At 39.2% G+C, this 24,711-nt stretch overlaps 1 protein-coding gene across 4 annotated transcripts in view; it reads left to right on the forward strand.

The window, feature by feature from the left end:
• Nucleotides 1–16,376, forward strand: part of ATP7A (ATPase copper transporting alpha) — a 187,575-nt gene extending 171,199 nt beyond the window's left edge. For all 4 annotated transcript variants that reach the window (XM_059156507.1, XM_059156509.1, XM_059156508.1 and 1 more), the window contains 4 exons: nt 7,116–7,319; nt 7,846–7,963; nt 11,902–12,004; nt 12,373–16,376. In XM_059156507.1, coding sequence (XP_059012490.1) covers nt 7,116–7,319; nt 7,846–7,963; nt 11,902–12,004; nt 12,373–12,649 — 702 coding nt within the window. In that variant the 3' untranslated portion in view covers nt 12,650–16,376. The remainder of the gene's footprint in view (nt 1–7,115; nt 7,320–7,845; nt 7,964–11,901; nt 12,005–12,372) is intronic.
• The last annotated feature ends 8,335 nt before the right edge of the window (nt 16,377–24,711 follow it).

The following is a 24,711-nucleotide window of genomic DNA, read 5'->3' on the forward strand; positions in this document are numbered from 1 at the left end:
GCACTAGGAGCACTACTAGTAGCTCTACTTGTGAGCCGACCTGGCAGGAACTATGACTGGGTTCACGATTCCATTTATGATATAAGCTCCTGTGCCCTCTTTACTTCCATCTGTAAAGACAGTAGAGGCTTCTTTTAGTGGTGTCGATCTACTAATTTTTGGTAGTATGAATTCAATACCCTTTGTGAATTCTATAAGTGGGTGTGAAGGATAATGATTATCAAATTCTATTGAGTAAGAGGTGGTCAGTATCGCCCAATCATCTAGGGTAGCACATAGTAGGCGAATCTGTTCCTTAGTATACGGCACGATGCAATTGTCAGGTATGATTCCAAGAGTAGAAATACAAGCAGTGATCAATTTGTTAGCTAGCATGGCTACTGCAACTGGATATGTTGTGATTATCCGAGGAAGAGTGTTTGGGAGGTACAGCCATTGTAAGGGCCCACCTTGCCATAGCACTCCAGTAGGTGAAGAAGGGGATGGAATCAGTATGGCTTGGACTATCTGGTTAGGATCACATCTATCTGCTGAAGTCAAGGCAAGCCTGTCCTCCACAATTTTCAAAGCCTGTTTCGCCTCCAGAGTAAGGCTCCTAGGAGAGTCTAGACGGGCATCACCCTTCAGAATATCAAACAGTGGTTGTAATTCTCCTGTAGTTATTTTCAGGTAGGGTCGGATCCAATTTATGTCCCCCAATAACTTTTGGAAATCATTGAGTGTTTGTAATTTGTCAGTTCTAATGGAGGCTTTTGAAGATTTTACCATGGTATCTAACACTGGGTATGCAAGAGGGGAGGGTTTAGTAAAGTCCGTAATGTCCCTCCATTCTGCATTTCTACATTCTGGACAACTGCATGCCCCTTGGGAGCATGAAGTATTATATGGTGGCGGCCATTCTGCAGGTGGCGCTATAGGCCTACATTCAGGGGTAGGAATTCTTGACCTTCTGACAGAGGGCGCTAGGGAGTCATATTTTTTCCTGGCTTCTTTGTGTGTCTTTCCCTCTAAAGGTTCGTTAGGGACTTCCTCTTTTAATTTTAAGTGTGTCATGGCTTCCCCAAGCTCATCTTCAGAGGAGCTCTCCTCTGAATTTTCTCCCCCTCTGCTAGATCCTGCCTTAGAGGCTTCTCTGACCTGCTCCTCGATAACATTTTTAACCGTTTTATGGTTAGAGCCTAGCGGAGTGCCGTTAGCCTTAAGCACCTCCGTCAGTAATCCTCCCATCTTAGTAAACTTTGATCCCATTATTTCTTGTCCTATGCCTAGGAACCCTTTTACTTCTCGTCCTATACTTAGGAACTTTCTCACTTCTCGTCCTATACTTAGGAACTTTCTCACTTCTCGTCCTATACTTAGGAACTTTCTCACTTCTCGTCCTATACTTAGGAACTTTCTTATCTGAAATTTTGTGCACACTTACCGGATCATTGCGTTCACTGAGAACTCCTCGGTGTAGGTTTCGGGTTTCCCGGGTTTCGGCACCACTTGTCACTCTCGCCAGCAAGAATGACCAGGAGACCTCAGCGAAGCAAGCTTTATTTCTGCATAGCTGTTGGGATCTCTCTCTCCCCCGCCCGTGCATGTCTAAATATACCAAGGTTGCACAACCAATCACTCGCAGCCACATAGATACAAAATCCTAAGTTCCGCCTAATGGCTTGCATCCAGCCGCCATCTTAATGGCGTGTTTACTTTCGGGCACCGAAAAAGTTGTGCGGCGCCCGGGGCCCCCCCGCGGGCCCAGCCGGAGCAGCTCCGCACCGTCGCCACCCGGCGGCAGCGACGGCTTGAGGCAGCGGCGGCCGAGGCAACGAGCGGGCACGGCGGAGCCCAGAAGCATCACTGCGCATGCGCTACAAGCTGCTCGGGCACGAACAGTAAAAAGTTGAAGACACCTTTTCCCCAAGCTCCCTGTCTAGTCCTATCCCCAATTTTTCATAGGCATGTGTGTTCATATACAAATGTAGAGTTCTGGTATTTTTCAACATAAATTACATCACTTTTCTAAAGATTGCTCATTCTGTAGTTTGCTTTTTATTTTTTATTTATTTTGTTTTATAAAGATTTTATTTATTTGAGAGAGAGAGCACAAGCAAGGGGGAGGGCACAGGCAGAGGGAGCAGCAGACTCCCTGCTAAGCAGGGGCCCCAATACAGGACTCAATCCCAGGACCCCTAGGATCATGACCTGTGCCAAAGGCAGATGCTTAACTGACTGAGCCACCTAGGAGCCCCAGCAATTTGCTCTTTATACATAATACCTATATGCCTTTGTCCATATCTGAACATACAAAATGATGTTAGCCTTTGAACATTACTACATGGAATTCTATGGTATGGATGTATCATAATTTACTTAAACATTCTTCTAAAGATGGGTATTTAGGTGGTTTTGAAGATTTTGTTACAAACAGGCAGTGATGTAAATCTTTGGACATATAAATCTTTTTTGGGGGGGGCTGGTTTTCAAAGACCTTTCATTTTTTATTATTTATTTATTTTTTTAATTTTATTTTAGTTCCAGTATAGTTCACATACAGTGTTATATTAGACTCAGGTCTACAACATAGTGATTCAACAGTTTTATACATTACTCAGCACTCATCATGATAAGTGTACTCTTAATCCCCTTTACATATTTTATTCATCCTCCCACCTAACTCTCCACTAGTAACCATCAGTTTCTTAGCTATAGTTCAAGAGTCTGGTTTTTGGCTTGTCTATCTGTCTTCTTTTGTTTGTTTGTTTTGTTTCTTAAATTCCGCATATGAATGAAATCTTATGGTATTTGTCTTACTCTGACTTATTTCCCTTAGCATTATACCCTCTGTATCCATCCGTGTTGTTTTAAATGGCAAGATTTCATTCTTTTTATGGCTGAGTAATATTCCATTGTATATATATATACTACATTATATATATATATACACACACACACACACACACATTATCCATTCATCTATCCATGGACACTTGTACTGCTTCCATATCTTGGCTATTGTAAATAACATTACAGTAAACACAGCAGTGCATATATTTTTTTGAATTAGTGTTTTCATACTGTGTGTGTGAATACCTAGTAATGGAATTACTGGATCATATGGTAACTCTATTCCTAACTTTTTGAAGAACCTCCGTACTGTTTTCCAGAGTGGCTGCACCAGTTTGCATTCCCACAGACAGTGTAATAGTGTTCCCCTTTTTCCATGTCCTTGCTAGCACCTGTTTCTTGAATTTTTTTTTCAAAGATTTATTTATTTACATATTTGACAGAGAGATCACAAGTAGACAGAGAGGCAGGCAGAGAGAGAGAGAGAGAAGCAGGCTCCCTGCTGAGCAGAGAGCCCGACATGGGACTCGATCCCAGGACCCCGAGATCATGACCTGAGCTGAAGGCAGCGGCTTAACCCACTGAGCCACCCAGGCGCCCCTGTTTCTTGAATTTTTGATTTTAGCCATTCTGACAGGTATGAGGTGATATGTCATTATGGTTTTGATTTGCATTTCCCTCATGATGAGTAATGTTGAACATCTTTTCACGTGTCTGGTGGCCAATCTGTATATCTTCTTTGGAGAAATGTCTCTTCATGTCTTCTGCCCATTTTTTAATTAGATTATTTGTTTTCTGGGTGTTAAATTTGATAAGTTCTTTATATATTTTGGATACCAACCCTTTATCAGCTATGTTATAGGCAAATACCTTCTCCCATTCTGTAAGTTGTTTTTTAGTTATGTTGATTGTTTCCTTTGCTGTGCAGAAGCTTTTGTATTTTGATGTTATCCCAATAGTTTATTTTTGCTTTTGTTTCCCTTGCCTCAGCAGACCTATCTAGAGAGATGTTGCTATGCCCAAAGTTAGAAAAATTACTTGCCTGTGTTCTCTGCTGGGAGTTTTATGGTTTCCTGTCTCACATTTAGTTCTTTAATCCATTTTGAGTTTATTTTATTTTGGTGTAAGAAAGTGGTCCAGTTTCATTCTTTTATACATAACTGTTCAGTTTTTCTAACACCATTTGTTGAAGAGACTTTTTCTATGGCATAGTCTCACCTCTTTTTTTCAAAGACTAATTGGCCATATAATCCTGGGGGGTTTTTTTGGACTCCATTCTGTTCCATTGATCTGTGTTTCTATTTTTGTGCCAGTACCATACTTTTGATTACCACAGCTTGGTAGTGTAGCTTGAAATCTGGGATTGTGATACCTCCAGTTTTTTTCTTCTTTTTCAACATCACTTTGGCTATTCAGTGTGTTTTGTGGCTCCATACAAATGTTAAGATTATTTGTTCCAGTTCTGTGAAAAATGCTGTTGGTATGTTGACAGTGACTGCATTAAATCTGTATATTGCTTTGGGTTGTATGAACATTTTAACACCTGTTCTTCCAATCCATGAGCATGGGGTATCTTCCCATTTGTTTGTGTAATCTTCGATGGCTTTAATTGGTATTTTATAGTTTTCAGAGTACTAATCTTTCACCTCTGTGGTTAAACTTATTCCTACGTATTTCATTATTTCTGGTATAATTGTAAATGCTATTGTTTTCTTAATTTCTCTTTCTGCTACTTCATAATTAGTATTTAGAAATGCAGTGAATTTCCGTATATTGATTTTGTATCCTATGACTTTACTGAATTCCCTTATCAGTTCTAGTAGTTTCTCGGTGAAGTCCTTAGGCCTTTGTATGTATAGTGTGTCATCTACAGGTAATCAAAGTTTTATTTCTTCCTCACCAATTTGGATGCCTTTTCTTTCTTTTTTTTAAGGATTTTTTAATTTATTGGGTGTAAGTAAGGGGCAGAGGCAGAGGGAGAGGGAGAAGCAGACTCCCCGCTAAGCAAGGAGCACAGTGCAGGGCTCTATCCCAGGACCCTGGGATCATGACCTGAGCTGAGGGTAGATGCTTAACCGACTGAGCCACCCATGTGCCCCAGATGCCTTTTATTTCTTCTTGTTATCTGATCACTGTGGCTCTGATATTCAGTACTATGTTAACTAAAAGTGGTGAGTGGACATCCTTGTTCTGTTCCCTGACCTTAGGGGAAAAGATCGCCATTTTTCACCATTGAGGATGATGTTTGCTGTGGGTCCTCTAGTCTCCTCTTTACTCTCTCTAGCATATTTTTAATTTCAGCTGTTGAGTTCTTCAGCTCCATTTGCTTCTTTTTTGTGTTTTCTATCTCTTTGTTGATGGTCACCCTGAAGTCTCCACTGTTTTCTTAAGTCCAATGAGTATCCTTATGACCATCACTTTGGGTTATGTATCAGGTATATTACTTATTTTCATTTCTTCTAGCTCTCTTGCTGTGATTTTGCCCTGTTCTTTCATTTGGGCAATAGTCCTCTGTCTCCTCATTCCAACTTTCTTGTTTGAGTCTATGTGTTAGAAAAGTCACCTACATCTCCTGCACTTGAAACTGATGTCCTTATGAAGAAAAGGTCATTTAGTACCCTGCAGTGTGGTATCCCCTTCCTCCCCCTGTTCACTAGATTCTGGCACTTCATGAGTGTCTCCTATCTGTATTGCATGCACCAGACTATTTTGGATGAGCCACTTTTGCCTTTTGTCCAGTTGTCTACAATGTCTCTTTTTGCTTTTTGGCAGCAAGATTTAGTCCCCATGGCATTAGTGGGCCAGTCTGGGGCTGCCTTGACGTGAGTTGAGTCAGACCAGTTTTTTGCCAGAGATGTGCTAGCACCAACCTATAAGGTGTTCTCCCCTGAGAAGCTTGCTTTGGTAGGTAGAGCCTGCCACCAGACCCCATATCTACCTCCAGCACACTGCTGGGCCCCTAGTTAGTCTTGGGTGTGTGATTGTCTTTCCCTCTGCCTGGGGCCAGAGCTACGTTGTTAAGGTTCTGACCCCTTTCAGGGCTGCTTGTGCACTGCCAGGCTGTGGCACTGCTCTGGAAGGGCTCCGGCCAAGGGCATGCTAGAGGGGGCAGGTCTATGGGAGAGAATGTGGGCAGGGTGTGGGGTTCCAGCAGGGTCTGGGCTAGCCTGCTGTGGGAAGGCACCTGCAGCCACTGGGGAAAACTGCTGTTGGAGGGGGTGGATCTGCAGGATTGTCTGGCAGCAGGGCACACTGTTGGTAATCTATGTAGAGAGAGTTGGCTCTGGGCTAGTTACCATAGGTGTTGGGGTATCTTGGCTGGGGGCAGGGGAGGTAAATGCTGCCTACCAGGTCTTTTGTTCTTGAAGCAGTCTCTCAAAGATCCCTGCCCCTACTGCACACACTCTGAGATTAGTAAACAAATCTCTGTCCTGTATACCCCAGGCATTTTTCAAACTGCTGTTTCTATGTGGTTGAAGCTGTTTGTTGTGCTGTCTGCATTGGGGAGGCTGTGGGGGGCGGGGGTGCTCAGTTTCTTATTGCCATCTGGCTCTCCCAGAGCTGAACTAGCTGATTTTTGAAGTGCCAGGTGTTAAGCCCCACTGATTATAAGAACTTGCAAAGCCAGGCCCCTCTGGTTCTCAAAGCCAGCCTCTGCGGGGACTTGCCTTCCCTCTGCAGGCCCCTGTGCCTGGGGCACCCACTGTAGGGGTCTATTCCTCTCCCCTCCCAGGCCCACTACACTCTTCCTTCTCACATACTGTCCCATGAGTGCACCCGGATCCAGATCTTATCTCCCCCTCCACACCTTCCTCAACATGGCCTCTTCTCTATACCTAACTGTGGAGAGTCTGTTCCACCAGTCCTTAGACCATTCTCTGAGCCATTCATACTGATGTGGGTGCATCCAGTTGTGTCTATGGGACAAGGTGAGCCCAGGATCCCCCCACTTTGCCATCTTCCCTGGAAGTCAAACATATGTCTCTTTATATTTGTATAAATATGTCCAGAATATGGCTGGAAGTGGAACTGTGCAATCAAATGATGTGTGCACTTTGATAGATCCTACAAAATGTTTTCCAAAAGGACAATAACAGTTTACGCAACCACCAAGAATATATAAGAGAGCTCATATCTCCATATCCTTCCTATCACTGGATATTATCAATTTTTGAAATTTTGGACCTCTGGTCAGTGGAAAATGATGGTCATCATTGCTGTGTTATATTTAAGGGACCAGTAATGTTTCTTGAAATGAATTGAGTTTATTTTTCTCCCTGTAGGTTGGCATTACAAAGGTGTTCGCTGAAGTTCTCCCTTCTCATAAGGTTGCTAAGGTGAAGCAACTTCAGGAGGAGGGGAAACGGGTTGCAATGGTAGGAGATGGAATCAATGACTCTCCAGCTCTGGCAATGGCTAATGTTGGGATTGCCATTGGCACAGGTACAGATGTAGCCATTGAAGCAGCTGATGTGGTTTTGATAAGGGTAAGTCCTGTGACCTGAACCTTGAGGTCTGTGATATTGGTCCACATGGTCAGGGATAGTGTTGCAAAGTATTTCGAGTAGGACATTCTTTTCCTTCTAATTCCTGTCCTCCCAGCCTTTGAGACTAGGAGAATTCAGGATGAGAGTATGAGAAGGAACACTAATTACTTCCATATTTTCTCAATCAAGTGAAGCAGATGAGAATGACAAGCTTCTAAAGGAAAGAATATGATTGGGGGGTACACTTATAATAAAACTATCTTCAACAAACCCTTGCTGAGATTGTTTTATGTGTGTTAACCTACATAGCAGCATATAACCCCAAAAGTGTTTTCTAAATCCCTGAGAAAATTCCTGGAAAAGCATCTTCCAAAGCTGACTGAAATTTTTAGCAATATTTGAAATTTATAGTCAATTCATATTACCCACCCTAAGGTACACAAGATCTTCAAAATCACAGTGTCAAATATAAAGTATTCATTAATTTAGAGTCTCTCACTAATATTACAAATATTTCTGTTCTCAGAATGATCTTCTGGATGTAGTGGCAAGTATTGACTTATCAAGGAAGACAGTGAAGAGGATTCGGATAAATTTTATTTTTGCTCTGATTTATAATCTAGTTGGAATTCCCATAGCTGCTGGTATGTGACTATTAGCTCGTGTTACTTTCTCCTCTGAAGTCATTAGAGACCTATCATATTGAAAAGTTTAGTCTTATTAGCTTTGAGCTCAGTTTTTATATGAAGCCCGCTGGTGTGGTGAAAGGTAATATTAAAATCAATAATTGTAATTTTGAGCAATGTTCATTATAGCATAAAATTTATATACATAAAATGTATATGCATGTTTATTTTAATTTATTTTCCCCTCCAACTTTATATTTTGAAAAATTTCAAAGCTATACATAACTAGGGTCAAAGATACAATAAAAACCTGTATAATTGTCATTTAAGTTAACCAATGAGTAGTACTTCCCCACATTGTTTTATCTCTTTTTCCATATGCTCTCACATTTATATTTATGTTTTTATTTATTTATTTTTTTGCTGAAGAGAACAAATTTACTTTTTTTAAAAAATGTATTCTTTTTTTTTAAGATTTTTATTTATTTATTTGACAGAGAGAGATCACAAGTAGGCAGAGAGACAGACAGAGAGAGAGAGAGGAGGAAGCAGGCTCCCCGCTGAGCAGAGAGCCTGATGCGGGACTCGATCCCAGGACCCCAGGATCATGACCTGAGCCGAAGGCAGCGGCTTAACCCACTGAGGCACCCAGGCACCCAACAAATTTACTTTTAAAGATTTATTTATTTATTTATTTATTTGAGAGAGAAAGTGAGCATTAGCAGGGGGAGGGGCACAGGGAGAGAGAATCTACACCTGACTTCCTGGCTGAGCAGGGAGCCCAATGCAGGGCTCAATCTCAGTGAGATCATGACCTGAGCCAGAATCAAGAGTCAGATGCTTAGCAGACTGAACTACCCAGGTGCCCCAAGAACAAATTTGCTTTTAATCTCACTACCCAAACACAAGTACTGTTAACATTTTAGTGTATTTACTTCCAGTCTTTTTTTACTTTGCATCAGTTTTTCTGTCTTGTTACATAGTTATAATTATAGCATGCAGAGAATGTTTGGCTCTTCACTTAAAATTCTAATAGCCAACAGGGTTTATTTTTTAAGTTTGGGTACCAGGAGAGAAAGAGAGACAGGGAGAGACAGAGAAAGAGGGAACGAGTGGGGGAAGGGAGAGAGCGAGAGGAAAAAAGCAGGGGAAAAGGAGGGAGATTGATGGATTGAGTAAAGGAATATGACCAAGCAAAAGCAATTTAGAATTTTTAAACAAACATTTTATAATGGCTTGTACTTAGAGACTTTGTGGGAGTTAGTAATAAATTGTATTTTTTTTTTTTTTTAGAGAAAGAGAGTGCAGGGGGAGGGGCAGAGGGAGAGGGAGAGAGAGAATCTTAAGCAGGCTCCACACCCTGCTCAGAGTCCAGTGCTGGACTTGAGCTTACGACCCTGAGATCGACCCTGAGATCATGACCTGAGCCGAAAGCAAGAGTTGGATGCTTAACAAACTGAGCTACCCAGGCACCCCAGGAATTAGTAAGAAGAGAGTTATCACTTTTTTCTTGTTATTTCTGGAGAGCAAAAGAAGAACATGAAATGATGTAAGAATAATTACAAATCTGTTTATAAATAAGAACACAAAATGCTGAGGAAACAAAAAATAAAAGAACAATCAAAATCTAGAAAGATTTAATTCATAGAGCAAGTGATTTTTTAAAAAATTATGTAAGTAGTTTGGGGATGAAGTCTTTTGGGTTTTCCATATAAAGAATCATGTCATCTGCGAAGAGAGAGAGTTTGACTTCTTCATTGCCAATTTGGATACCTTTTATTTCTCTTTGTTGTCTGATTGCTGTTGTTAGGACTTCTAATACTATGTTGAACAAGAGTGGTGAGAGTGGACATCCTTGTCATGTTCCTGATCTCAACGGGAAGGACGCAAGCTGTTTCACATTGAGGATGTTATTTGCTGTGGGTCTTTCATAGATAGATTTGATGAAGTTCAGGAATGTTCCCTCTATCCCTATACTTGGAAGCATTTTAATCAGGAACGGATGCTGGATTTTGTCAAATGCTTTTTCTGCATCAATTGAGAGGACCATGTGGTTCTTCTCTCTTCTCTTATTGATTTGTTTTATCACATTGATTGATTTGTGAATGTTGAACCATCCTTGTAACCCAGGGATGAATCCCACTTGGTCATGGTGGCTAATCTTTTTAATGTGCTGTTGGATCCTGTTTGCTAGGATCTTGTTGAGAATTTTTGCATCCATATTCATCAGTGATATTGGTCTGAAATTCTCCTTTTTGGTAGGGTCTTCGCCTGGTTTGGAGATCAGGGTAATGCTGGCTTCATAGAAAGAGTTTGGAAGTTTTCCTTCTGCTTCAATTTTTTGAAACAGCTTCAGAATAGATGTTATTTCTTCTTTGAAAGTTTGTTAGAATTCCCCAGGGAATCTGTCAGGTCCTGGGCTCTTGTTTTTTGGGAGGTTTTTGATCACTGCTTCAATCTCGTTATTAGATATCGGTCTATTCAGGTTGTCAATTTCTTCCTGGTTCAATTTTGGGAGTTTATAGTTTTCCAGGAATGCATCCATTTCATCGAGGTTGCTAAGCTTATTGACATATAACTGTTGATAATAACTTCTGATGATTGTTTCTACTTCCTTGGTGTTCGTTGTGATATCTCCCTTTTCATTCATAATTTTATTAATTTGGGCTTTCATCATCACTAGCTATCAGGGAGATTCAAACTAAAACCACATTGAGATACCACCTTACACCATTTAGAATGGCCAAAATTAACAGGACAGGAAACAACTTGTGTTGGAGAGGATGTGGAGAAAGGGGAACCCTCTTACACTGTTGATGGGAATACAAGTTGGTGCAGCCACTTTGGAGAACAGTGTGGAGATTCCTTAAGAAATTAAAAATAGAGCTTCCCTATGACCCTGTAATTGCACTACTGGGTATTTACCCCAAAGATACAGATGTCGTGAAAAGAAGGGCCATCTGTACCCCAATGTTTCTAGCAGCAATGGCCATGGTTGCCAAACTGTGGAAAGAACCAAGATGCCCTTCAACAGACGAATGGATAAGGAAGATGTGGTCCATATATACTATGGAGTATTATGCCTCCATCAGAAAGGACGAGTACCCAACTTTTCTAGCAACATGGACAGGACTGGAAGAGATTATTTTGAGTGAAATAAGTCAAGCAGAGAGAGTCAATTATCATATGGTTTCACTTATTTCTGGAGCATAACAAATAGCATGGAGGACATGGGGAGATGGAGAGGAGAAGGGAGCTGAGGGAAATTGGAAGGGGAGGTGAACCATGAGAGACTATGGACTCTGAAAAACAACCTGAAGGTTTTGAAGGGGTGGGGGTGGGAGGTTGGGGGAACCAGGTGGTGGGTATTGGGGAGGGCATGGATTGCATGGAGCACTGGGTGTGGTGCAAAAACAATGAATACTGTTTCACTGAAAAGAAATTTTAAAAATTAGGTAAGTAGGGGCAGAGTGGAAAAAATTATGCAAGTAATATATGATCACTGTAGAAAAAAAGAAAACTAGATGAGCACATAAAACGTTATAAGAACAATAAGTCTATCTTATCCCTGTCATATAAGCCAAATGTTCAAATGTCTGTCAAATTCATATTCTATTCATTCACTCTTGGTGGGATTATGATATGGTGCAAGACACTCTGGAGAACTGAGGAATATCCACCTAAAGTTGAAGATGTGCCCATGTCATAATCCAGTTTCATCTCTAGGTATGACCCTAGAGAATTTCTCAAACATGCGCACAGGGAGTCGTGTACAAGAATGTTCACAACAGCACTCTATCCTCCAATTGGTGGAGACTTATGTTGCTGCCAGTTTTTCCACATGAAAAGTACTGAATAAATATCAAACAAGGAAATTATGTGTATGTATGTATTATAAACACATTAATAATCTGTTTAATGCTCTTTGCTCTCACTAATCCACACTTGTTTCCTAGGAGTGTTTATGCCCATTGGTTTGGTTTTGCAGCCCTGGATGGGATCTGCTGCAATGGCTGCTTCATCTGTTTCAGTAGTACTCTCCTCTCTCTTACTTAAACTGTAAGTATGATGGCTCACTCATGTTTGTATTTTTTATTCCCTTTATCATCCACAGTCAGTCTTGGTAGGTCTCATTTTATAGGATAGGCCCCAACTGTTCTTAATAATAAATGTTAGCTATGTGATTATCATCTTATGTAGTCTCTACCTAGCCACTACAGCACTGAGTTGGGTAAAATGTAGTACATTGGCTCTGAGAAGTACAATTTCTCACCGTGTGACTCTATATAATTTTAGGGGGGTCAATTTCCTAGCAGGAACCACCTTTGTAGATTTCATACCAGGCAAATAGATCTCCAGTTTTGACTGTAACAAGTGTCTAGCTCACATTTGCTTATTTCACACTAGTGTATTTTGCATGTGTTCAGTTACAGAAAACCAACTTATGAGAATTACGAACTGCATGCCCGAAGCCAGATGGGACAGAAGAGGCCTTCAGAGATCAGCGTTCATGTTGGAATAGATGACACCTTGAGAAACTCCCCTAAACTGGGTTTGCTGGACCGGCTTGTTAATTACAGCAGAGCCTCCATAAATTCACTGCTGTCTGATAAACGGTCCCTCAACAGCATTGGTACCAGTGAACCTGATAAGCATTCACTTCTGGTGGGAGACAGTAGGGAAGATGATGACACCGCATTGTAACAGGTCACACAGAGTACTACTAGCTGATGTTGTTACGCGCTGATACAGCATTAGCGATACCTCCTTAACTTCTCGAAATATTGCGGAAGGACTTTCTGTTGGTCTCATGCCCTTATGTTAGGGAATATCTTTGAATTGCATTTGTCCAGTGGCAAAAATACCTTTTTTTTTTTTTTCAGAGCATTAGCTCTCAACCTAGCTTTATTTAAGGTGAATTGCCAATACTTTTTGTTTTCACTAGGAACAGATAAGGTAGGCCAGTGAGGTTTACAACAAGCCCCACAATTGAAGATTGCAGAATTGCTGCTAAAGTGACAGATGACTTTTTCTTTGACCAAAAAGAAAAGGCTCAAGAAAAAGGATACTTAAAAAAAAGTTTGAAGATCTGAGACCATGATCTTGAGGACATTCTTGAGCTCTCAGCCCTGCCAGGTTGGGGAACAAGGGCTTTTAAAACACTGTATAAAGCATCTGATTTTAGATGGAAAACAGTAGAAACGGTTTAAAAATAGACGTGCCTTATTTATTATAGGATTTCTTCTCCCCTGATTGTCCCTGCATCTTTGTTTTTGCAGTTGTTTTCTTAGATGCCTTTACTGTTGTTGTTGTTCTTCCCAGTGAGTTAAGTGTAGGTGATTTTTGATTGCTAAAAATAACTGATAACTTTTCCAATATCATCTTCCTTTCTTTTTCTTGTAGCCCAAAAGACCGTAAGGGTCCAGAGGGTTTCTTGTTTCCTATCTTTCCATTGTAAAAAAAAATGGATTGGATTCTTCTTTCATTGACTCCCTAGCTCTGTACAAACCTTCAATTTACTCCTACTGACTTTCACTATAAATTGTTCTTAATATATCAGCCTCAGTCCAGAAAATTAAGATTTTTTTATTAACATATATTATTTGCCCCAGGGGTACAGGTCTGTGAATCATCAGGTGTACACATTTCATATCACTCACCATAGCCCATACCCTCCCCAATGTCCATCACTCAGCCACCCCATCTCTACCCCCACCCCCAGCAACCCTCAGTTTGTTTTGTGAGATTAAGAGTCTCTTATGGTTTGTCTCCCTCCTGATCAAAACTTAATTAAGATTTTGAGCCTCTTCCACAATTGACTTTTTCAAAGATTAATATCTTACCGTCTTTAACATATACGGGTCATATGAAATTACCTGGACTCACTAAATTTGTCCTTTTTTTGGAGAGAATACAAGGACTTTAGCTGGTATATATAATTTAATATATTTTAATGATATTTTAGTATTTTAGATGACTTCTCAAAATGACTTTAAAATAATAGTATTATACAAAGCGGCACTTACCAAAAAACACGGTAAGTTGTAATACAGAAATGAGAATTTCCCTAGGTTGTGATACCTTTTAGTCAAGTTTCTAGTTTTCTCTATTATAAAACATTTGCTCTTGCTAGTTAGCATGGGTTGTAAATTCAGGGGCTATTCTCAGTGCCATATACATTTAGAAATCCCCTTCTGAGTGCCTAAGAGTTAACACACTGGTCAGAGATCTGGCACTTGCATCACTATCTAAATTCCTTGTTAATTGCAAGATGGATTTCATATGTAGAACATGGAAGTGAAAATAAATAAATTCCTAACATTTTGTTCCTATCATCATATGTAAAGCTGTTAGCACAATGCCTAGCACATAGGATTTACACTTAGTACTTTTTTCCCCTTGAGGTCTGTAATGAATATTAATAATCAATTTTTTTAGGGGAGAGTCTATAATCAGGTGAGAGTGGGGTATGGGTTTCTTCCTCTCCTATTTCCTTTCTCTCTTGTCCTTTCATACACACACAAAAAGTTTACCACATTATTCCATTTTGTCTTTAAAGATTTGGAAAAAAACTCATTTTTATCTCCACTATCTTAAAGAGAGGACTGAAACTACTGATGAAGGTGCTATTACTCTAAAAAGGCAAAACCATCCTAGTGAAATATGAATGTGTTTGTATGTCTAGGCTCTTTAAATGCCTGTGCCATCTTCCATGCTTCTGCTTTGAATTTTAATATATATTTTTTTATTTTTAATTCTAGTGATTCATCATACCACTTGTTTCCTCTAGAAGAAACAGCTAATAAGACAAATGTATAATAGACTTTTGAAAAAAGAAGCACCTCTCTTTCTTTCTCCCCTACTCTTTCTCTGTCTTTGAAACACTTGAACATAGTCAGTTACTACTTTGATTTCCATGTGTGTTTGTGAATTGTCCTTTTGGCTCCCACTTGCCAAGGGACCCACATGTCCTAGGACAGTAGGAAGAGCAGCCTATAGTCTGGGAATAATGAAGGATCTAATTTCAACCCTTACTATTAGAACAGAAAACATGTTTAGAAAGAATCCTGTTTTAAGTATCTATAACTATCTTTTAATTCTCTACCACAAGTCTCTTTTGTGATCTTGAACTCCCAATTAGCTTCATAGAGCAGCTGTATTCACAGGAGAGAGAGAGAGAGAGAGAGAGAGAGAGAGAGATGATAATCAGGATTAAAAACATTGGTTTCAGTTAGTAAGTAGCTTTAAGTAACTAGTGACTAGTGAGAACAAATGTTATAAATGTATATGTGTGTACGTGTATGTCTATTCATATATATGTACACACACATATTTACCATATAGAAGTAAAATGGATTTATATTTGAATTTGATACTTGACTATCTGAAGATCTTTATTTGTCCTTCCTTTATCACTCTTCTATATTCACTCAGTAACCATGCTGTCAGTTTGAAGATAACAAGGATGTTTTGATATCCAGTGCTGGTTCTGACTCAACTATGGGGCACCTTTTACCTTGAATATCCAAAGATGCCTTTTGAATTTCAAAGGTTAAAACACAACTAGAGTATTTAGTGTCCTAGTCTAAAGAAGTATGGTAGTCAGTTGTGAAAATAGAGATGTTCTTAGTTTAGTATCAGCATTTTAGAGTGTTAAATTTGATGCTTTGTGAACAAAAAATTTTATATTATGCTTTAACTTTTTAAAAGTTTATTTTTTTCTTTTTTCAGATGTCTTCTTCAGAATGCTTAAAATAGCACTGTAGACAAGATGTTTCCAAAAATTTAAGTGTGCATCTCTTTTATGTACACAGCTTAAAATCAAGAATGTATGTTCTTTGAGAAATTTTTTCCCATTTCTTGTGAATCTTGCTTTAAAATTATTTTTCTTAATATTTGTTTTACTCTATTTTGTTACTTTCTTTGGGTGAGGCATCTGGTTATTGGTTGCTTTAACAAGAATAAAAACATTTTCTAAAATAACTCCCTTTGGATTTTTTGCTTGCTTATTTCTTACTTTTCTATATTTAAAAATATTATTTTACCAAATATAGAAAATATGGATTCATGCTGAATTATTAGCTATTTTTGACACTAAGTTTCTGTAGTCCCTCTGGAAGTTTATCTGGTGTAAATAACCAGGTAAAGCACAAAAACATGAAATCTCGTTCTTCAATTAAAAGAGCTTCTATCATGGCATTGATAATAGATACCTTTTGTAGCCAAAACCAGGCGTCTCAACCATGTGTTTTTAGTTAAGTGCTTAACTAATCATTGTTAAACATTGATTGGTACCCAAAATAGGACAATGTGCAATAATCATCTACTACAGTTAAAATATTCAGTAGTTTGTTTTTCCATAAGCATGTAATTGATCATATTTCTGCCAGGGATGTGCCTTCAATTTTATAATTATAGTATTGTAGAGAAATGTTTTTTTGTCAGTGTCTCTTTTGTTAAACCATCCAACTCTTCTTCTGACAGTTGCAAACTACCCTGGTTTAGTTATTATTTTTTTGACTGTTCATCAGTGATGGGGCAGGATTGGAGGCAGCATTACACATTAACTAAGAGTGGGAGAAAAGAAAACTCTGATTTCCTTCAATTCCATCCCACCTGCTGTATTGTTTCAATGAGGGTGAAAAACAAAGAAGGAATATAGTTGTCCTCAAAAGGGGTTTTGTGCTCTCTAATACATTCTTGAGATAGTCTACCCCAAATGAGTTTAATGGAGACAAGAGGTTTTCTTGCATTTGGGGGTCCCTATACAGTGTTTGAGGATCCCACCCAAAATATATTCCCACACCAAGCACTTTTGTGGGCTAAAGAAGGGGTTTTAAACTTATTGTAAGGAAAACCTTGTTTTCATTTCTCTCCCCCAGTCTTGAGACTATTCAGGTTGATGAGATAGGATTGGAAATGGAAACAGAAGAGTAAAATTCCTGAACCATCCACTTAGCTGCTCAGCTCCCCCTCTTCTATTGGGGTCTTGACTAACCTCCAAGAAGGGTGTTCAGGATAGCAACATCCCAGGAGAAGTTTCAAAACCTTCCAGACAAAAAACAAAACAAAAACAGAAAAACCTATTGAACTACTGAAAAACAATCTGAGGGGAATGAAGTGGTGGGGGGGTGGGAGGTTGGGGTACCAGGTGGTGGGTATTATAGGGCACGGATTGCATGGAGCACTGGGTGTGGTGCAAAAATAATGAATACTGTTATGCTGAAAATAAATAAATTTAATTATAAAAAAAAAACCAGTAGAACAGATCAATGAACCTAAGAGCTGATTCTTTGAGGCTTACCAAAACTGAAAAACCCGTATACAGATTTATGGAAAAGAAAAGAGAAAGGAACCAAATAAAATCTCGAATGAAAGAGGAGAGATTACAAAAACACCACAGAAATACAAGCAATTATAAGAGAATATTATGAAAAATTATATGCCAACAAACTGAGAAATCTGGATGAAATGGATACATTCCTAGAAACATACAAACTGCCAAAACTGGAACAGGAGGAAATAGAAAATTTGAGCAGACGCATAACCAGCAAAGAAATGGATTCAGTCATCAAAAATCTCCCAGAAAACAAAAACAAAAACCAAAAACCAGGGTCAGATGGCTTCCTGGAGGAATTCTACCAGACATTTACAGAAGAGTTAATACTGGCACTGTTCCAAAAAATAGAAATGGAAGGAAAACTTTCAAATTCCTTCTCTGATGCCAGCATTACCTTGATTCCCAAACCAGACAAAGATTCCACTATAAAGAAGAATTACAGACAGATATCCCTGATAAAAATGGATGCAAAAATTCTCAACAAGATACTGGCAAATCAAATCCACAGTACATTAGAAAAATTACTCACCATGACCAAATGGGTTCTATTCATGGGCTTCAGGGGTAGTTCAATATCTGCAAATATATCAGTGTGATACACCACATTAATAAAAGAAAGGTTAAGATCCTCTCATAGATGCAGAAAAAGCGTGTGACAAAATGCAGCATCCATTTTTGATAAGAACCCTCAACAAAGGAGGGAGGGAGGGAAAGAGAGAGAGAGAGAGGGAGAAGCAGATTCCTTGCTGAACAGGAACCTCAATGCAGGGCTCAATCCCAGGACCCTGAGATCATGACCTGAGCTGAAGGCAGGCAATTAAAGAACTGAGCCACCCAGGAACCCTTTCATTTTTATTTCTTTGATGCCAGTGAGGTAGGACTACTTCATAAATTTAAAAGTCATTTTGTGTGTGTGTTTATAGGATGTCTGTTCATTTTCATTACCAATATACCTATTTTGGTCTTAGTGTATTTTGCTTAACAATTTGTTGATAAATTTGTTTTCAAGATCAATTTATTTTCCTATTAAGACAATTAACCTTTTTTTATGGTTGTTACTAATATTTTCTCTGTTTTTTTGTTGTTATTGTTTTCTGCCATAGTTTAAGTTGTTGTATATTTACCGTGGTGAAATTTGGCAATATACCTCAAAAGGAGAGTTCACCAGTGTTCAAACATTTAGATCCAAGGATTCCATTTCTAGAAATCTATTTGAAGAATAGATTAACATTTAGACAAACATTTACTCTCAAAGATGTTCTTTGTGAGATTCTCAGGGCTTATCATTCTTGAGTTATTAGTCATAATCCAGAAAATCAAATCCTATGTTTTTTTCTTTTTAAAAAACTTGTGATAAAGTATAAATACATAAAATTTTCCATTTTATGAGATTAAGGTTCTCTTATGAGTTTGTCTCCCTTCTGATCCCATCTTGTTTCATTTATTCCTTTCTTACCTGCCAACCCCCCCACGTTGCCTCTCAAATTCCTCATATCAGGGAGATCATATGATAATTGTCTTTCTCTGATTGACTTATTTCGCTAAGCATAATACTCTCTAGTTCCATCCACATCATCACAAATGGCAAGATTTCACTTATTTTGATGGCTGCATAGTATTCCATTATATGTAATGGAATACTATATATATATTTATATATATATATACACACTATATACTATACTCATGAAATCTTGCCATTGATGTATATATAGTATTCCATTATATATATGTTATATATATATATGTATTCCATTATATATAGCTATAATGGAATACTATGCAGCCATCAAAAGAAATGAAATCTTGCCATTTGTGATATATAGAGAGAGACTATATATATCAAATCTTCTTTATCCATTCATCTGTTGATTAACATCTAGGTTCTTTTCATAGTTTGGCTATTGTGGACATTGCTGCTATAAACATTTGGGTGCACATGCTCCTTTGGATCACTACATTTGTATCTTTAGGGTAAATACCCAATAGTGTGATTGCTGGGTCATAGAGTAGCTCTATTTTCAACTTTTTGAGGAACCTTCATGCTGTTTTCCAGAGAGGTTGCACCAGCTTGCATTCCCACCAACAGTGTAGGAGGGTTCCCCTTTCTCTGCATCCTTGCCAGCATCTGTCATTCCCTGACTTGTTAATTTTAGCCATTCTGACTGGTGTGAGGTGGTATCTCATTGTGGTTTTGATTTGTATTTCCTTGATGCTGAGTGATGTGGAGCATTTTTCATGTGTCTGTTGGCCATCTGGATGTCTTCTTTGCAGAAATGTCTGTTCATATCCTCTGCCCATTTCTTGACTAGATTATTTGTTCTTTTGGGTGTTGAGTTTGCTAAGTTCTTTATAGATTCTGGACACTAGTCCTTTATCGGATATGTTGTTTGCAAATATCTTCTCCCATTCTGTCAGTTGTCTTTTGGTTTTGTTGACTGTTTCCTTTGCTGTGCAAAAGCTTTGATCTTGATGAAATCCCAATAGTTCATTTTTGCCCTTGCTTCCCTTGCCTTTGGCGATGTTCCTAGGAAGAAGTTGCTGCAGCTGAGGTCGAAGAGGTTGCTGCCTGTGTTCTCCTCAAGGATTTTGATAGATTCCTTTCTCACATTGAGGTCCTTCATCCATTTTGAGTCTATTTTTGTGTGTAGTGTAAGGAAGTGGTCCAGTTTCATTTTTCTGCATGTGGCTGTCCAATTTTCCCAACACCATTTGTTGAGGAGACTGTCTTTTTTCCATTGGACATTCTTTCCTGCTTTGCCAAAAAAAATTGCTATTTTAACCATTTTAAGTGTATGATTCAATAGCATTAAGTGCATTCATATTGTGCAACCATTACCACTTACCATATCCAGAACATCTTGTGAAACTGAAGTATGTACTCATTAAACAATAAGTCCCCGTTCTTTCCCACTCCTAGCCCCTAGAAACCACTATTTTACTTTCTGTCCCTATGAATTTGACTACATTATATACCGATGTAGACGGAATCCTACAGTATTTGTCTTTTTGCGATTGGCCCATTTCATACTATCCTCAAGGTTAATCCATATTTGAGTATGTGTCAGAATTTCCTTCCTTTTTAAGGCTGAATAAATAATCTATTGTATGCACATACCACATTTCATGAATCCATTCATTCTTCAGTAGACACTTGGCTTGCTTCTACCTTTTATTTTTTTTTTTTTTAATTTTAATTTTATCTGAGAGAAAGACAGCAGAAGCAGGGAGAGCAGTAGGCAGAGGGAGAGGGAGAGGCAGGCTCCCCACTGAGCAGGGAGCTGGACGCAAGTTTCAATCTCAGGACCTCAGGATCATGACCTGAGCCAAAGGCAGACACTTAACTAACTGAGTCACCCAGGTGCCATGCTTCCACCTTTTAGCTATGGTGAATAATGCTGCTCTGGACCTTGGTAGGCAAATATATGTTTAAGTCCTTGTTTTCAATTCTTTTGGATATATAACAAGAAGTGGAGTTGTTGAATCATATGTTAATTCTTTGTTTAGTTTTTTGAGGAACTGCCAGACTGTTTCCCATAGTGGCTACACCATTTTACATTCCAACAGTGCACAAGGTTTCTAATTTCCCCCACATGTTCTTCAACAGTTATCTTTTGTATTTTTTTAAGATTTTTTATTTATTTTTTTGACAGAGATCACAAGTAGGCAGGGAGGCAGGCAGAGAGAGAGGAGGAAGCAGGCTCCCCACTGAGCAGAGAGCCCAATGTGGGGCTTGATCCCAGCACCCCAGGATTATGACCTGAGCTGAAGGCAGAGGCTTTAATTCACTGAGCCACTCAGGTGCCCCTGTTTTGTATTTTTTATAATAGCTATATTAATGGGTGTTAGGTGGTATCTCATTATAATTTTGAGTCATATTTCTCCAGTGATTGGTGATGTTGAGGTCAAATCCTGGTGTTTAATACCATCTATGTAACCAGCTATTACTTCACAGATCTTCTTCTCTCTTTCAGAGTCTGGAAGGGTACGAGAGCATAATCTGTGTCCCTGTTATATTTAATTTCCTTCTAAGGTTTTCAGGATCTTTTACTACCTATTTCATGTTTCTTTGCCTTTTTTTAAAATTTTTTGAGGGCTCTTTCACCATCTCCTCTTGGAAGGAGAGCATGTCTCAAAGTTATCAGCAGGTACTAGAACATTCATTGCTGCAATAAGAGGTACAGTCAACCTTTTTAAAAATACAAAGGCAGACATGTATAGGTCTGATTTGGTGACTCAAAAGTTGTAATGTCCAAAAAAGTTTTACTGTCCTCCTGTTACATATTACATCCTGTACCCATCCAGAGCAAGTCCTGTCAGGTCTGCTCCCTGACGTACATCCAGACACTTATGCCTCACCACTGCCACTGTTCCCACTTGGGTCCAATCAGTTCAACATCATTTTTCACCTGTCCTGCAGCAATAGTCCCCAATGGGTCTCCCTGCTTCCACAAGTAGGCCTCAAGTTTAACCTGTGCCCTGTCCACCTTCCTATCTTACTTCCTATAATTTCCCTCTTGCTCCTTCCACTCCAGCCACACTGGCTCCCTTGCCATTTTTTTGAGCATACCAAAGACAGTGCTGCCTCAGGGTCTTTGCACTCTCAGCTCCTTCTACCTTTCCCCGCCCGCTCCCTTTCCTTATACTCTTTCACCTTACCCTCTAAGGAGATACTTCCTTCAGGTCTGTACTCATTGCTGCTTCCCTGCGTGTCTGCTGTAGTCTATTCTCAGTCCAATAGCCAGAGTGATCCTTGGAATCAGTTCATGCCATTCCCCTGCTCAGAAGCCTCTAATGGTTTTCTGTCTCACTCAGAAACACACACACACACACACACACACACACACACACACACACCAGAAAAACTACTCAGAGTGGCCTCCTCTATCCAAAAATACTTACTCTAGCACAATCCTACAATAAAGTTGCACCATTAGTTACTCTTTTATGTTAAGGTATTGACCATAAACATGTTACCTATCACTCATTTACAGAGTATGTGTTCACCTCTAAAATGGGATAAATGATGCCTGCCTCCCTCATAGGATATCAGTAGGAGAAAGTGAAGTGGTGGATGTAAAGATGCTTTTGAGATGTAAAAAGCTGGGTTGATGTGAGGAGTTATTAAGGTTCTATCATTCATCATCTTTTTTTATTAAAAAAAACCTTCTAGATTTTTCTCCATTAATATTGCATTTAATTATTTCAATATAACTTATTAGAGGTTCAATGTTTACTTTTTAAAAACCAAATGAAAGGCTCCTGGGTGGCTCAGTTGGTTAAGCGACTGCTTTCAGCTCAGGTCATGATCCCAGAGTCCCAGGATGGAGTCCCACATCAGGCTCACAGCTCCACGGGGAGTCTGCTTCTCCCTCTGACCTTCTCCCCTCTCATGCTCTCTCTCACTCTGTCTCTCTCAAATGGATAAATAAAATCTTTTTAAAAAATGAAACATTAACGTGTCAACGAATAACAACATTTAACATCTATTTGTGAGGAACACTTTTAGCTACAAGTAACAGGAAATTAAAGCGGAAGTGGCTTTCAGGATAAGGGAAACATTATCTCATGCAACAAGAAGTCCCGAGAGGGGCAGTTCCAGTGTTGATTGTCACTAACATTAGCAAGGCCAGCATGTTGATAGCAGCTTCTGGAATCACATCTTCATTTAATAGCATCCAGAAACTTTGTGTCATATTTTTTTTAACCTTCTTATTTTAAAAAAATTTACTTCTTAAATGAACATGTACTAAAATTGGTTCTTTTGATGTACAGTTCTATAAGCTTTGATACATGTGAAAATCACCATAATCAGTATACAGATGAGTTCTACCACCCCCACCCCAAATTCCCTCATGTTATCCCTTTGTCACATCTTTCCTTCATTCCTAATTTCTGGTAACCACTGATCTGCTTTCTGTACTTACAATTTTGTCTTTTCAAGAATGCCATATAAATAGAATCATACAGTGTGTAATGTTGTGAGACTGACTTCTTTCACTCAGCATAATACCTTTGAGATCCGTTGAATTTACTGGGTATATTAATGACCCCTTCCCTTTTACTGCAGATTAATATTCCACTGCATATCTTTGGCAGTGCTTAATGTTCATTTGCCTACTGAAAGGCATTTGAGGGGTGCTGGGATGTCTCAGTCAGTTAAGCTTCTGCCTTTGGCTAAGACCCTGGTTCCAGGGTCCTGGGATCGAGCCCCAGATCTGGCTCCCTGCTCAACATCCCTGGTGAGCTCTCTCTCTCCCCCTGTTCCTCTCTCTCTCTCTTTCTCTCACTATCTATCTTTCAAATAAATAAAATCTTTAAAAAACAAAAAGAAAGACATTTGAGTTGTTTCTAGTTTTTGGCAATTATGAATAAAACCTCCATAAACATTTGGGTACAGGTTTTTAGACAAACATGTTTAATTTCTCCAGGGACATGGTTCTCAACCAGGGTAAATTTTGACACACACCCCCCCCCCAGAGATGCTTGGCAATATCTGGAGGCATTTTCATTGTCTCAACCTCGGGGGTGGGGGAGTGCTACTGGTATCTGTGGAGAGGCATCTACCAAGGATGCTGCTAAACATCCTACAATGCATAGACTAGCTCCCCACAGCCCAGAGTTAGTAGGCCCGAGATGTCAATAGTGCTGAGGCTGAGAAACCCTGGTCTAAAGTAAATGCCCAAGAATATGATTTCTGAGTCAAACGGTAAATGTATGTTAATAAGAAATGGCCAAACTCTTGTCCAGAATGGTTGTGCCAGTTTACATTCCTACCAGCAATATAGTAGAGTTCCAGATGCTCCACATCTTTGCTAGTGGATTGGGATGGTTTGAATAGGGATGTAGTGATATTTCACTTGTGTCACTTTTTGAGAGTGGGGAAACATTTCTAGAAGCCCCAGGCAGAATCCACTCCATGTTTCATCGATTAAAATTGCATCTCCTTCTGTTTCCTAAATCAGTCACACATCAGGGGAATGAAATTATCACTGGTATAGCCACAGAACAGAGCCATAGAACAGGTTACACGAGGTAGTACCTCTGATTTGATTAAAGTTTCTTTCATTTACATTGACATCGTATAACGAATGTGCTAAGTTGGTTATGTGCACTTTCTACCCTGGAATGGGATGTATAAACTTTCCTCTTGGCTTTGTATCATGTCTGAAGAGGTACTGTTGGGTTGGCATATACCTGCAATAGAGAGGAAATAGTCATTTGGTTTGGCAAATGCTTCAGAAGCGAGAGGAATTGAACGATGGCAGATACCTGCTGGGAGGGATCAGAAACTATCTGTGCTGAAATGCTATTATCCTTATGTTTATCTCCAACCAATCTTGGGCTTCTCCTTTCATTGGCTTTATTTGACCCTCTTTCTATTTCCCTTGAGGGAAATAAGTTCATCCGTATTCTGTCACTGTTC

Source organism: Mustela lutreola, chromosome X, assembly GCF_030435805.1.
Source record: "Mustela lutreola isolate mMusLut2 chromosome X, mMusLut2.pri, whole genome shotgun sequence".
Taxonomy (NCBI): Eukaryota; Metazoa; Chordata; class Mammalia; order Carnivora; family Mustelidae; genus Mustela; species Mustela lutreola.